At 66.6% G+C, this 14,293-nt stretch overlaps 1 protein-coding gene across 1 annotated transcript; it reads right to left on the bottom strand.

The window, feature by feature from the left end:
* Positions 1–230: 230 nt before the first annotated feature.
* AGPAT2 (1-acylglycerol-3-phosphate O-acyltransferase 2) lies at positions 231–13,785 on the bottom strand. Its single transcript, XM_059072913.2, has 6 exons — positions 13,454–13,785; positions 4,853–4,986; positions 3,818–3,993; positions 3,466–3,561; positions 1,741–1,813; positions 231–946 (listed from the first exon to the last, which is right to left on the bottom strand). The coding sequence occupies exons 1-6, from the start codon at positions 13,633–13,635 to the stop codon at positions 771–773; spliced, it is 837 nt and encodes a 278-aa protein (XP_058928896.1). The 5' UTR covers positions 13,636–13,785; the 3' UTR covers positions 231–770.
* Between the last annotated feature and the right edge of the window lie 508 nt (positions 13,786–14,293).

The following is a 14,293-nucleotide window of genomic DNA, read 5'->3' as shown; positions in this document are numbered from 1 at the left end:
GGCCCCACCCCTAGCCAGCAGCCAAAGAGCAAATCTTCAGCCTCCTTCCCAGTGCCTGCCTGACCCCTGGGCGTGCCTGCCACCCCCAGTGGAAGAAAGTATTATAGGGTGCCGTGGGCCCAGGCCCTGGCAGGGGGCACCAAGGGCAGAGGACGGCGCTCCCACACTCCTCCCGGGGAGGGCGAGGCGAGGGCAGCCCTGCCCGCCCTGAGCGGCCACAACGCACCAGGTCCTTCCAAGAGCTCGTTTATAAAAAACAGCGATGAGCGCAGCGCCGGTTCAGCAGACCTGCTCCCCAAGGCCGGTGGGAGCCACAGACCCTCCTTGCTGGCCCCCCTGAGGCCCAGGTGGCATAAGACCAGACGTCCTGGCCCTCCAGAGCCCCGCCTCTCCGAGAGCCTGATGCAGGCCGAGGCTGGGACCCCGGATCCGGCCTCTGCGTCCCCCAAGCCCAGACAGCAGGGTGGGGGCTGGGCAGATGGGCCCCGTCCCATCAGCCATCGGGGCCCAGGCCCACTGCCACACCGGAGCCCGGAGGCGCAGGGGTGGGTGAGGCCCTGCCCTCAGAGCGTGGGGGGGCGGGCTCCAGGTGACTCTCCTTTGCAGGGACATCAGGGGCCTGGACCTGAGGCCAGTGACAGGAAGGGGTCCCTCGCTTCCAGGGCCCGAGGAAAGCTGGGGGAGCCGCGGGAGGGGACACAGTGATATTTGGTGGGCAGGGGCCCCTCTGTCCATTGTCTAGCCAGGTCCCGCCCCGCCCCGGGCCTCGGCTACTGGGATGCCTGGGCATCGGGCCCTGCGGCGGGCCCGTTCTCCCGGGGGAGCTGGGACATGTGGAAGAAGGTGGTCCTCATGGCCTGCTGGCAGGTGTCCAAGAGCTCGGGGACGTCGGCGACAGTGAGGCCAGCGGTGGGGATGGCGTCCAGCACCTCCACCTTGATGGTTCCTGGTGGGGCGGGGGGGCGTCAGCAGCCTGAGGGGCTCTCCGGGGGGGCCCCTCCTCTCCTCGGCGGCCCGCCGGCCTCCCCCGCAGAGCCTCCCGAGGGGCCGGGCCGGGCTCTTCCCCGGACACCCTGGTCCTGGGTGGTTGGCTTTTAGTTGAGAATAACCGACACAGTCACACACATTAATCCCAAGCATGTTCTCCGTGCGTGTGGACAAGTGTGTGCTCCCCCGTGAGGACCACCCAGGGTCCAGACTTTCCTCCCCCAGAAGGTACCCACCCTCCCACTCCCACCCTCCACAGCGGTTCACGCGGCCTCGGGGTCTCCGATGTGGGCGGAGGCAGCTTCTACCTTGGACCCCACTTCCCACCTGGGCACCAGGTGCCCTTGTGCAGGGTCTGGAGGGAAGGGCGGAGGAAGGTCCCAAGCTCCATGGCCGGGGGGCATGGGGGTGCCCGGGAGGCTGCTGCCCCTGAGACTTAGGCCTGGATGCGCTGGCTCAGAACCCCACCCTGGCACAGGAAGGGGCCACCGCAAGGCCCCCGAGCCGTGTGCACAGCCCGGGCCTGTGTGTGTGAACTTGGGCACCCAGCCCACCTTCTGGGCACCTCGGTCTCCCCACTGCCCAAGGCTGGGACTCTAGACCCTCCCCTCCCTCCCTTCTTCCTTCCCCAGGCGGTCACTGAGTGGCAGGGGTCTGTAGTGACCACGCAGAAACGGGAACTGTTCTCTCAGGGGCGCGGGCGTCGCAGGGACTGAGAACAGGCGGGCCGGGGGGTGCACAGGTCGGGGGTACCTGAGGTGAAGAGCTTCGTCTTGCAGTTGTAGAAGGAGGAGAAGCTGGAGTAAACCACGGGGATGATGGGTACCTGGGGACGGCAGACGTGGCGGCCTGAGGATGGACCGGGGCCCTCGCCCAGCCCGGCCCGACCCCCAAGGACGAGCCCTGGGGAGAGGCGTGCCTGGCCGCCAGCCTGCCCCCACCGTGACCCCTGGGCCTCGGCCACCCTTCACGCCCCGGGCGGCGCCGAGTCGGTAAACTCATCCTGTACGCCGCCATGCAAGCACTCCCTTCTCCGGGAGGCCTTCGAGGTTGGCACGTGTCCACCTCATGCACGCATCTGCGTTCCCCGCGGGGTCCTGAGATGAAGCAGGGCGCTGTCTGCTTTAGCCAGGCGAGGTAACTGAGGTCTTTCTTCCCGCCCCTCCCTTCCGAACCTCTCCCCCATCCCAGGGAAGATGGGGGCAGCTCCAACCAGGGGAGGGGGCAGGCTATTCCTGGAAGACCCCAGCGTCAAGTCCCGTGGTGACTCCGACGGTGACGCCCATGTCGGAAATGGCCCCTGGGGGGAATCATCAACCCGGGGCTGGGGAGACGGGTGACAGCAAACGATGTCCGGTCTCCCGGCTGAGACTCGCCGCCCCCGGCCCCCCAAAGCTCCTTCGGTATCTCCTCTCTCCTCTTCCACGACCCCTTCTCCACCGGCGAGGGGAAGTGACCTCAGTCCCGGGCCTGTGGCGGGGGTGTCCTCCTCCTCTTGCTTGGGCAGGGCTGGGGCCAGAGCCCAGGCTCACGCCCCCATCCCCGCGCACCCACCGCCGGCTCGGGGCCCCTCCGCCCCAGGCTCCAGCTCCCACACCCGCCTGGCGCTGGTGGCTGGCAGCTTCTGGAAGGAGGGCTCTCCCGTCCTTGCTCAGGGCCACCAGGGGGTGCTAGAGGCCACCCATCACAGGTGGAGGACAGGAGAAAAGCAAACCCCTGCCCAGCTGACTCCGATCAGCCAGGATGAAAGCCCCCTCCCCTGACCCCAGACGATGGCTGCCTTCCCCTACGCAAGTCCCCCAGCACAGCACCGGGGTGAGACAGGGCACCCCTCACCTACCAGGAGACCCCACCCGACGGATGGATGTGCCCCAGCCCCTCCTGCCATCACCCCAGACCCCAAGACACCTCTAGGACAAACTGCATCCCTAGAAGTCAAGGACCGGAAAAACATCAAGCCCCGTGGAGGGCTCCCAGCTCACCTATCCCGGCCCATTGCCAGCCCCGGCCCGACCCTGCCTCACGCCGCAGGCCGCGCTCCCCCCGGGCCGCTGCCCACTCCCCCGCCCGGCTAGGGGTTCTTGGGGCCTGAGCCTGGCACAGCCTTCCCGAGACGGCTCAGCCACCAGGCCTCCCGCCCCCGCCTTTGATGCCAACCCCCGCCTCCCTCCGCAGGGCCCTCGCCTGGCCAGCTAGAGAGCGGGCTGCTGGAGCTGCAGGCGCAGGTACGGTGCTGACGAGCGTCTTTCTGGTTGGCGCTGGGCCTGATCGGGTGCCAGCCTTAATGCTCAGGGTGGGTAGAGCGGCCCTGCCCCCCTTAGCTGGTCAGGGACAGGTGCCGGGTGGGGGGAGGCCCTGCCGCCCGCCCGGCGGGAGGGGGTCCGGGAGCGCCAGTGGCCTCGGCCTGGCCAGGAGGTCACCTGCAGCCTCAAGCCGACCTGGACGCGCTTCCCAGCCCTGGCTGCGGCCCCGACGTACCTGGGCCTGGATGGCCAGGTAGAAGGCGCCTCTCTTGAAAGGCAGCAGGTCCCCGTTGTCGTTCCGCGTGCCCTCGGGGTAGATCCACACTTTGAGCTGCGGGAGAGGCAGGAGGCGGGTGGGGGGGCTGCCCCCCGGGGGGCCACCCACCCCCAAGGAGGCCCACCGCTCAGCCCAGAACGCCACCGCTGCCACCGCTGGCCGCCGAGGCACCGGGCCCGGCTTTTCTGTGTGCGGTTTACAGACACGCCCCGATGGTGCAGTGTGGCCGAAGGGAGCCACACTCGCGGGCTGTCCTGACGGCACAAAAGCGCTCACACGGCCACGCAGAGCCCGAGCCCCAGGCGCTCACCTTCTCCCTGACCATGCGCTTGCCCACGTCAGAGATCACGGTCATGGCCGTCCTGGAGCGCTGCCGGTTGATGAAGAGAACGCCGCCCAGGTACATGATCAAGCCCACGGGCCCCAGGAAGAGCAGCTCGCGCTTGGCAATCTGCACGCAGCGATCAGGGAGGACCTCCATGAGGCCTGAGCCCAGGTCGGGGGGCGGGGGAGACAGAGACAGAGCACAGTCTCAGAGCCAGGTGGCCACCACCCCGAGGAGGAGTGAGCTGGCCCTCGGCCTTGGCCACCAAGAAGCCCGGGCCGGGCTTCCCTGGTGGCGCAGCGGTTGAGCCCGCCTGCCGATGCGGGGGACGCGGGTTCGTGCCCTGGTCCGGGAGGATCCCACGTGCCGCGGAGCGGCTGGGCCCGTGAGCCGTGGCCGCTGAGCCTGCGCGTCCGGAGCCTGTGCTCCGCAACGGGAGAGGCCACGACAGTGAGAGGCCCGCGTACCGCAAAAAAAAAAAAAAAAAAACGGGCTTCCCTGGTGGCACAGTGGTTGAGAATCCGCCTGCTGATGCAGGGGACACGGGTTCGTGCCCAGGTCCGGGAAGATCCCACGTGCCGCAGAGCGGCTGGGCCCGTGAGCCATGGCCGCTGAGCCTGCGCGTCCGGAGCCTGTGCTCCGCAACCGGAGAGGCCACAGCGGTGAGAGGCCCGTGTACCGCAAAAAAAAAAGCGGCCTCGGCCAAGTCACGCCTTCCCACTGGCTACCTGGGCATCACCTGGCCTCTGAGCCTCAGTTTCCCTTGCAGAGGGAAGGTGCTGAATTAGGGCTCCCGTGCCCGGTGCCGGGAACAGGCAGCCTTGTCTCCCGTCACCGGCTGGAGGCCTGTGTCTGGAGGGGGGCACAGGTCCCCGGTCCGCATCTGCCCCCTCACCCGCCAGCTCTTCCGGGCCCAGCCTCCACCAACTGAAGCGGCACCCCCCCTCCTCGCCCTGCCCCCCCGACAACTGGGAAGGGCCGGCCCCCCCGCCCAACCCTCGGCAGCCGCAGCCGGCCTACCCAGCATGTCCAGGATGCTCTGGTGGTTGGAAATGATGACACACGGGCGGTCCTCCTCCAGCTTCTCCCGGCCCTTTACCTCGAAGCGAAGGCCGTACAAGTACTTGAAGGACCGGATGAACCAGCTGATGATGCTGAGGGGGAGACGGGCTGTGAGCAGAGGCCACCACCCACCTTGTAGCTCAGGCTCCACCTGCAGACCTAGGCAGGGTCATCGCGGTGCAGGGCCAGAGACAGACACGGCACGAGGACCCCCCCTCCCGCCGCCCTGGCAGGCTGGCCGCTGACCCTGAGCTCGCCTTCCCCTCGGAGAACCTTCAGGTCCTGTCCCTCAACCCCTCAACGGGATGGCGAGCGCCCCCCTGTCCCGCTGCTACCCCACCCGGCGGGCCTGATGTCACACAGGAGCGAGGCCTTGGGGGCCCGGACGCCCGGCAGTGGGGAGGCGCCTCCTTCCACGTCTGCGTTCCCAGGCCTGCACCTGCCACCCAGCCCTCACCCCACAGCCCTGCTCGTCACCACAAGCGCTGGGGGGGTGGGGTGGGGAGGGCAGCCGGACGGGGCTGAAGGCCGAGAGCCCCCGGGGCCGGGCTGGCTCCGTTCTCAGACGTGCCGGCGACCGAAGGACCCGACACGGAGAGGCCCCTGCAGAGGAGGCTGGGCCCCCACCCACGGGACGTGAACGTCCTCTCAAGGCAGAGCCACACCGGGAAGAAAGCGTGGGTACCAAGCAGAGACCTTGTCGAGGAGCTGAAGGCTGCTTCCAGTCTCCACCGCTGGGGAGACTGGCCCGGCCGGGCTTTCACTCCTGCCCTGCACCCTACGGAGCAGCGCCCCAGCCCCTTTCACAGACACACCCAAGGTCACACGAGGACGGCAGTGGAGCCAGGACGTGTGTGGGCCCCGCTCCCAGCAGGAGGCTGCCCTGGGCACTCGTGACCTTGAGGGGCCTGGCCCAGCAGCACGCAACAGGCAGGCACGACCAGACACGTCCCTGGGGACAGTGTCTGCAGGTGGCTGGCCGGCAGGGAGAAGGGTGGCCCTGGCCCCCTGCTCTGCGGGAACACTGCCCACACTTGGCAAGGGACAGGTGGCCGTGAGGGGTCAGCCTGCTCGGGGTGACGGAGCCTGAGGCTTGAGGTCACTCCTCTGCGACTCCGGCAGGTCCCCTGGGTCCTTCCCATCCGTGGGTGACAGGGGGCTGAGGGTGGGCCCCCGTGACCCAAGGGTTCCTGACCCAGAACTGTTCCACTTCTCCCAGATTTGTGCGCGCATGCGCACGCGCACACACACCAGAGTCATTTGATCTCCCCACGGTCCTGACCGGAAGGGAGGGATTTCCCACTTTATCCAGAAGGGCCTGGGCTCAGAGATGGCCCTCAGCAGAGCAGAGACTCAGAGCTGGGCCCTTGACCCAAAGCCACACTCAGGCCTTTAAGACTGTGGTAAAATACACACAACATAAAATTTACTCGATTTAAGTTCTTAACTCGTTTGAAGTTCAGTGGCATCAAGTGTACTCACGTTGTTGTGCAACCGTCCCCCCCAACCTGGCACTCTTTCATCTCCCCAGACTGACACTCTGCCCCATTAAACACTCACTTCCCCTGCCCCCCTTCCGCAGCCCCGGGCCCCGCCGTCCACTTTCCGTCTCTACGGATCTGTCTCCTCTAGGCCCTCACATGAGTGGGCCCTGTGGGATTTGCTTCCGTGTCTGAAAGGCAGACTCGTATCCAGCTCACAAAGCCTAACTCCCCACGTCACCTCGTGGTGCAGGTGGGGAAACTGAGGCTCCAGGAAGCAGCTGACCCTGGGCTGCTCTCACAATCAGACGGGCCGGCCTTCCCCGGATCTGGAAGCCAGGGCTTTTTCCTTAGCTTTGTAAGCCTCAGCCAGCTCGAGCCAGACCTTCCTGTTTGTCCCCATCCGGCTCAGGGGTTGCCAGGCTGGACGCTCTCGGGAGAACTGACTGGCTCTCAGCTGGGGAGCCTCGGGCATCTCAGCTGCACAACACAGCTTCTCGGGTCACCTTGAGGGTTGAAGGGCACAGAGAGAGGGCATGTGTGTCCAATCAACACGGGAAAAACACGCAACCTGACTGGCAGTCAAAGAAATGCAGATCGAAACAAGAAACCCTGTCTTCACCCTTCAGATTGGCAGATGAAAGGCTGATAACAGGAGGCGTTGGCCTGGTGTTAGGAAATGGCCCAAGGGCTGCTGGCAGAAGTTGGACGCCACAGAGGTTTCTGGAGGGCAGCTTAGCAGCACCTGGCAAAAGGCCTTAACAAACCTATTTGCTTGAACTGCAATCCTCTTCCGGCGATGGGTCCTAAAGCGGATGCAGGCAGAGGCACGGTCTGAATTAGGAAAATCTGAAAACACCTCAGCGTCCCCGCGGGGAGAGGTAAAATAAACAGGACTGCGGCAGAGGAAAACCGCAAAGATCTGTCTTTATTTGCCGCCGGGGCTGTTCCCTTGACTTCTAATAGCTACGTATCGTTTGCATGTCCCTCCCAGGCCACATCTGGAAAGGACAGTGTTTCTCTCTGGTAGGGGCATCTGCTGGCTCCATTTTTCTTCTTTTTTAAAAACTGGGGTGAAATACACATAAAATTTATCATTTTAAACCATTTATAAGTGTCCAGTTCAGTGGCCGGGGTACCGTCACATTGTTATGCAGCCATCCCCAACCATCCGTCTCCAGAACTCTTCTATATTTTCTTTTTGAATCTAATTGAAGGGAGCAGCTGTATATGGGCAGGTTTTTATTTTGTTTTGTCTGAACTAGGAAAGATGCTGTGTATGAGACTCAGCCGAGCAGGGGCCTCTGCGGCTGCTCTGCTGCTTGTTTCCCGCCTCTCCCACTCCGGCTGGGAGCCCGGGCCAAGGCAGAGCCCCCGCACCAAAGGCTCCAGGACGGACAGACAGGCCCAGGGCTGCCCCACAAGCTGCAGGAGACAGAGGCGCCCGTGGCAACTCTCCACATATTTACAAATAAGCGCTCTCAGACAGACTAAAAGATACAGCCCTGGGTGAGCACAGCAAGCTGGGAAAGAAAGGCACATCTCGGGAGCAAGTGGAAAGAGGCAACGGATGTCCCTCGAGGGGAGGGGACCGGTCACTCCCCGCAGGCGGCGTGCACGTGGCTGCCCACTTTTCCTTCTCCTGATGTCCCATATTTTCAAGGTTTTCCGTAAAAGTGGTGGGAGAGTATCTGTTATCATTTTACTAGTGCTTCCTTGAGGAAGAAGAAAGCACACTGAGCTTTGCAGAGGCCCCTCCCGTGCCCAGGCAGGGAGAGCAGGTCGGTCCTGGCCTGGAGCGTGGCACGCTCCTAACCACAGGGACAGACGCCCCACAGCCACGCCCGGCATCTCCTGAACGCTCCACGCCACGCCTGCGCCTAGAACAGATGTGAACTGTCCCCTTTCGGTCAGACAATAACCCCACAAGGTCGTACACTCATTACACCCAGGTGAGGAAGTCAAGGCTCAGCAGAGCTAAGTGACTTGCCCGAAGTCACACAGCAGGGAGGCCAGGATGGGCCGGAGCAGAGGGCCTGCTGGGGGTGGGGTGACGGCTCCAGGGTTGCCAGGTGGAGTCTCGAGCTCCTTTTGAGGCCTCCCCCTCCTCCCCTGGGGGGCTCTATGGCCCCCACCCCACCCCCAGCAGGGCTGCAAGTGGCTCTGTAATCCTCTCGCAGCAGGAAGCTCAAAGCAGCCACCCCACCCAGGCTGCCCTGCCTGCCCAGCCCAGGCCTCGTCCTGAGCGCCAACACCCGCTGTGCCCCAACACCCACCTGACCCCAGCGCCCCGCCCCTCGGCCGCAGGAGTCCGGGGGCTGCTCCCTCCTCTCCCCTACGGGGAGTCACTGGGGGAGTCACTGGTGCAGGCCAGGGGCGTGCCTGTCCCACACCCTCCAGCCCTGCCTCCCCTGGGGGTGGAGCTAAGGTTGCCTGAAGCCCAGGTGGCCCAGGGCTGGGTTGAGTGCATGGCGCAAGGTCCCAGCAGCACTGCTGACAGCTGCCAGGTAGGTGACTGGTGCCAGCTTTCCATAGCAAGGCAGGTGGCCCCAAGGACGGGTTCTTTCCAAGTGCCCGCAGGGGCAGCCATCCCCTTAAACAGAGGGGACTTCCTGGCCCTTCCTGGGCCTTTCTCAGAAGCCCTCCACTTAACCCTGACCGGGGCCGCCGGCCTAGCAGCATCATAAACGCTGCAGATTTGGGGGGCCTGAGGCCGAGCTCCTGGCAGCCAGTCCCCCTGGACCACCTGTGCTCGCCCGAGGACACCTGGGCCCGGCCCAAGCTCAGGGTCAGACAGACCCTGACTCCCTCTCACCAGCTGTGACCTTGGGCAATGGACTTGACCCCCCTAAACTTCCGTTTCCACTCGTGAAATGGGAAGGGTGTGGAGGGATTGAGCGAGATGAGGCTGGAACGCCCGTGACACCGCGGGACCCCGGGAGCCCTCCGCAAACAGCAGCTGTGTCGGTGATGACGCAGGCAGGACCGAAGAATCCAAAGTAAATGAAAGCAAGAGGATCCTCCTCCGGCCAGCACCTGCTCCGGGCGGCTGGGAAGCAGTTCAAGGTCAGGTCTGAGCTACCTGCTGACCTCTGCCCTCAGACCCTGGACTCAGACTAGGTGGCTCTGGGGAGAGCGGGCAGCTGCTTCGGCCGATGGGCGTCACACCTCAGCCGGACCCCACGGGCTTTGCCCCGGAAAGGGAGGGGCTTGACGGGGTTTGTTCAGGGCGGCCCTTCCAGGAGGGCAGCACACAGAGCCATCGACCCGCTCAGGGGACAGGAGGTCCCGGGAGGGCCACCTGGCAGAGCAGCAGTGTTTTCCAAGTGTCATGTGAGCTGGACCACGAGGGAGCCAGGAGGTGGGGGCTCCAGCCTGTGCAGGCGCCCGGAGGTGTTAAGACGTGTGCGCGGGAGGGGGGTGAATGCCAGGGGCCTGGAAGGAGGTGGGGCCGTGAGCAGAGTGTCCAGGACTCTCGGGAGCTCTGCCTCCTGGGCCCCCAGAACTACACCCAAAAGGGAGGCTCTGCCCCTCACCACCCCACCCCAAGCAAAGCCAGGGCAGACTTTCCTGCGAGACCAGGGCCCCAGGCCAGCCCCCAGGTGCGGCGGCTCCCCGACAGTGCTGTGTCTGCATCCACGCGTCCCCCCATCCCCCCAGGGCCACGCGGTGGCTGGCAGTGCCGGGTCCAAAGCCTGACCGGCATCGACAAGCCCCCCGCCCCTGGCTGCAGTGATGCACGTTCTCGATGTTTCGAGCAGGTGGGGGGGCTCCATCTGCCCTGCCCCCCCACCCCACCCCGCAGCCTAGCTACGCCCCCCAGGTCCCGGACACTAGAATGCACGCAGAAGTGGGCAGTTCAGTCCCCAGAGGTCCTGCCGTAACAGTGGCATGCTGGACCCCGAGAATGGGGGGGCCACAGGCCAGAGGAGCCGGCAGCTTTCTGTGGCCCCAGGCTGCCCGCCCTGGTCGCCTGGGACGCATGAAAAAGCAAACTCTCCGGGTTAAGCCGCTGTTGTTAGGTTTCCTGATCCTGCGGAGAACCCGCCGCTCCCCTGGGCCTCGCTCTCCTCTCTGTCGAATGGGTGTAATAAGGGCCCGTGCCCCTGGGACGAGGAAACAGGACCTGCTACTCCAGCCTCACCCTGAACGCGGGACCCTGCCACTCTGGGAGGGGTGCCTGGCCTCAGCCCCCAGCCTGGTCAGAAAGGAGCCTGCCTCTGCTTCGGTTCCCAGCACTGCCCTGCACACTCAGAACTCGCAACTGAACGGCAAAGGCCTCCTCGGGTGCTCGCCCAGAGCCCCACCACGGGGAGGGGCGGCTGCTCACGGGGAACATGGGACAGTGAGGGGGCGGGCGGAGTGGGGCTGCCCCTCCGGGAACTCAGGGATCCCCCCGAGCCAGCCCCAAAGCAGCCACGGCACTGCCCCCAGCCCCTCATGCTGTGTGAGCCAGCGGAAAAATGAAAAGCGTGCACTGTGGAGTCACTCTCAGTGCGTCTGCAGCCCGGGGCCCCACGTCCTAGCTCTGGGACCCTGCCAGGCATCTCCCCACTCCCCGCCTTGGAGGCCCGAGTTTCCAGCTGCTCCTCTGCAGACTCATCTGTAAAATGGAACACGTAACAAACCCTGTCCCCAAGCTTCAGGCGTCCGTGGCACGTGGTGCGTGCTCGGGAGATGGAAGCAGAGGCTGGTGTCGAGGACGGTGGGCAGAGCCCTCCCGGAAGTTGGGGCGGAACTGGAGCGGGAAGAGCCAGGCACCCACGGCGCTCAGCGGTCCCAGCCCAGGAGGGGCCTGAAGCCTGTCCACACAGCACCCCAACCTCCACTTCCATCCTCCTGGGCCCTGTCCCTGGACTGGCTCATCCTCTGCATTTCTCAGCCCCCCCACAGATGCACGCCTTGGGGAACGCGTGTTCGCAAGGCACCCTGTCCCTACCCCCTCTCTTTGCCATCCCTGGGGAGCCTTGGGGGTCATCACTGTGACCCACCCCGTGGGACCTGGGGGTGCTGCAGGGGAAGGAAGCTGTGGGCTCCCGGACCCCCAGGTCCGCCCCTCTCTGGGGAGGACACGGCACCTCTGTCAGGTCCTGGACTGGTCCCTCTGCAGAGCCTGAGTCGGGCGCTGCCCTGGGGAGGGAGGAGCCGCAGGAAGCTTCCAGGGTCCTGAAGAGGATGCCCCAGGTGGCCAGCATCTTGGGGGAGGCTGGGGGCCAAGCCCGGCTCTGGGCTGAGGGGAGCGGGCTGGCAGAGGCTGGAGGGCCGGGCTGGGCGGGGGGGGGCCGGAGAGCCAAGGGCTGGTCAGGCTGGCCTGCCGGTCCAGCCACCTCATCAGAAAGGGCAGCTGGTGACTTCTGATCTGACGCCAGGAAGCAGCTTTGAAGCCCAGGCCTGGAAGAGCAAGTTGGGCCTTTGAAAGACAAGGAAGTGCCTGTGAAGAGGCCACCTGATAATACGGAGCCAGGGAGGGGGAGGGTCACCTCCAGGAACGCCTGTCACCTGCTGAAAACCTGCTCCAGCCTTGCTTCCCACCCGAACCCAGGACAGCACCCCCTCCAAGGAGCCCACCAGCCCTTGCTGCCTGAAGCCAGCCCCTCCCCCTGACCCTCCAGGACAGCACCCCCTCCAAGGAGCCCACCAGCCCTTGCTGCCTGAAGCCAGCCCCTCCCCCTGACCCTCCAGGACAGCACCCCCTCCAAGGAGCCCACCAGCCCTTGCTGCCTGAAGCCACCCCCTCCCCCTGACGCTCCAGGCCGGTCCCCAGCAGGTGCTGAATGGAGAGTCTGGCCGTGAGCCCACCGCCTGCAGGGGATCCTCAATCTCAGGCCAGGCTCGCAGAGGTATATTTCTGGAAACAGGCCCTCCCCACCCCAGAGGGTTGGCTGCTTGAGAAGACAGCTGGAAGGGCAACCAGTGGGCCGCCCCTGGGATCTGGGCTCCCTGGGACGCTGGCCTGGGCCATCTGGGGGGGGGGTACCAGAGACCCATGGCCCACCCACCAGGCCCCCCCGCTCCTACTCCACACTCCCACTCCTGGTGCCACAGGAGCCACAAACCCCCGGAAACTGAGCCCAGAGGACCCACTGAGTGTGGGCCAGTCCCGGCAGGATCAGCCCGTCCAGATGAACAAGGACAGGGACGGCAGAAAGCCAGGAACCCTCTCCCACTGCCCTGTAAGCAAGTGGGTGGCGAGGGCCTCGGGGACCACAGTATGCCCACACCAGGCCACAGTCAAGGGTCATCGTTGCAAAAGCCAGCGAGGAACGTCAGCAACAGCGCCTCCTAATCGGAAACGGGGAGAAAGGGCAAGGAGCCCCCTCTCAGGCCACCGTGACCCGCCCAGCCTCTGACCCAGAGAGGCCCCCCGACTCTTCTGGTCCGCCCAGCCCGAGCCCTCACCCCAGCAACTCCGAGCTCCCCAGCTCTGGAGGGCGACCCAGCCACCTCCGGTTCTTCCCGCCCAGAGGCTGGACCCCAAGGCCTCCCCGCCCACCCTCCCCCGCGGAGCCACCACACCTTCCTAAGGGGAAGGAAAGGGAAGGGGAACCGGCCCGGTGCGGGCTCACAAGTGCGCTCATCGCCCGCGGCAGGTGGGCGCGACGGGGTGGCGGAGAGGAGACGAGGAACGCCCCGGGGCCCACGCGCGGAGGCGGGTCCGGACGGGGCGGAGCGGGGGCACGGCGGCGGCCCACCCTCCCCGCGGGGAAGCAGGACGGAGCCAATGCCCCGCTTGGCCCGGCCGCGTTCCTCTCGGGGCCGCCCGCACCCCGCACTCCCTGCGCGGCGCCGAGGGCGAGACCTGTTTAAATCCCTCCGTGCCGGCCCCTGGCCGGGGCCCCGGGGCAAGGGCACGGGGACACTGTGACGCCGGCTCCGGGGGCCCCGGCCCACCCTCGGCCGCCTCCCCAGCCGCGCTCTCCGACCCGCTCTCCCCTCGGCCGGTCCGAGAGCCCGGGAGAGGCGCGGGCAGGGCAGGAAGGAGGGAAAGGATACGGCAAAGTTAGGGAAGCGGAAGCGGGCGGCGGCGCGGCGCTGCCCCCGCCTCGGTGTCTCTCCCCACCCCGCCCGGCCCCCTTGCCTCATGTTCTCCACCGTCCGGCCGCCGTGGCGCAGCAGGCAGACGGCCGCGGCCACCGCGGAGACCGTGAAGCAGAGCACGCAGTACAGGCCGATCTTGGCGTAGAAGTTGGCGGAGCGGCTCAGCTGCACCAGCAGCAGCAGCAGCAGCAGCGCCGCGCTCAGCCACGGCCAGAGCTCCATGGCTGCGCCCCGAGCCCGACGGCGCGGGCCTCCGGCTCCGGCCGCGTGCTGGCGGCGGCGGACCCTCCTCCTCGCCCTGACCCGCCCGCGCCCCTTATTGCGAGGGCGGCGGGGGGGGCGGGGGGGCGGGGCGGCGAGCAAAGCTCCAGCGAGGAAGAGGCTAGGTGCGCCCCGCCCGCGACGTCCACACCCGCCGCTCGGTCACCGGCCCGGCGCCGCCCCGCCCCGCCCCGCCCGCGACACTGCCCGTGCCCGGCCTCCGGCCTCCGGCCCTGCGCCCCTCCCCAGACCCCGCATCCCCGCAGCGGGTCGCCCGGGCCGTGGCGCCCCGCGGGTCCCCACCGCCGGGCCGCCTTCCCGCCCCCCGCGGGCACCGCCCCCGAGCCCTAGACCACGGCTCCAAAGGCGGCTGAGGACGCGGCTGCCCTTGCCAGCCCGGTTGCCACACAAGGGGCCCTTTGAACCGCGCCCGGTGACCGACGGGTGGCCTGCCGCTTCGGGTCCGCTCCAGCGACTGAGGGGCGCCCCGGCCTTGTGCGGCCCAGTGGGCGCAAGGACTGAGGGGAGGGGGCTCCGAGGGGGCCTCAGGCGCGTTCCTGGGCGGGGCTGGGAGCGACGGCTTCGGCTGCCAGGGCCCGCGTGTTATCTCCAGCGCTCC

Source organism: Kogia breviceps, chromosome 8, assembly GCF_026419965.1.
Source record: "Kogia breviceps isolate mKogBre1 chromosome 8, mKogBre1 haplotype 1, whole genome shotgun sequence".
NCBI lineage: Eukaryota > Metazoa > Chordata > Mammalia > Artiodactyla > Physeteridae > Kogia > Kogia breviceps.
Note: the sequence above shows the minus strand (reverse complement) of the source record. Positions and strands in the feature narration are given on the sequence as shown.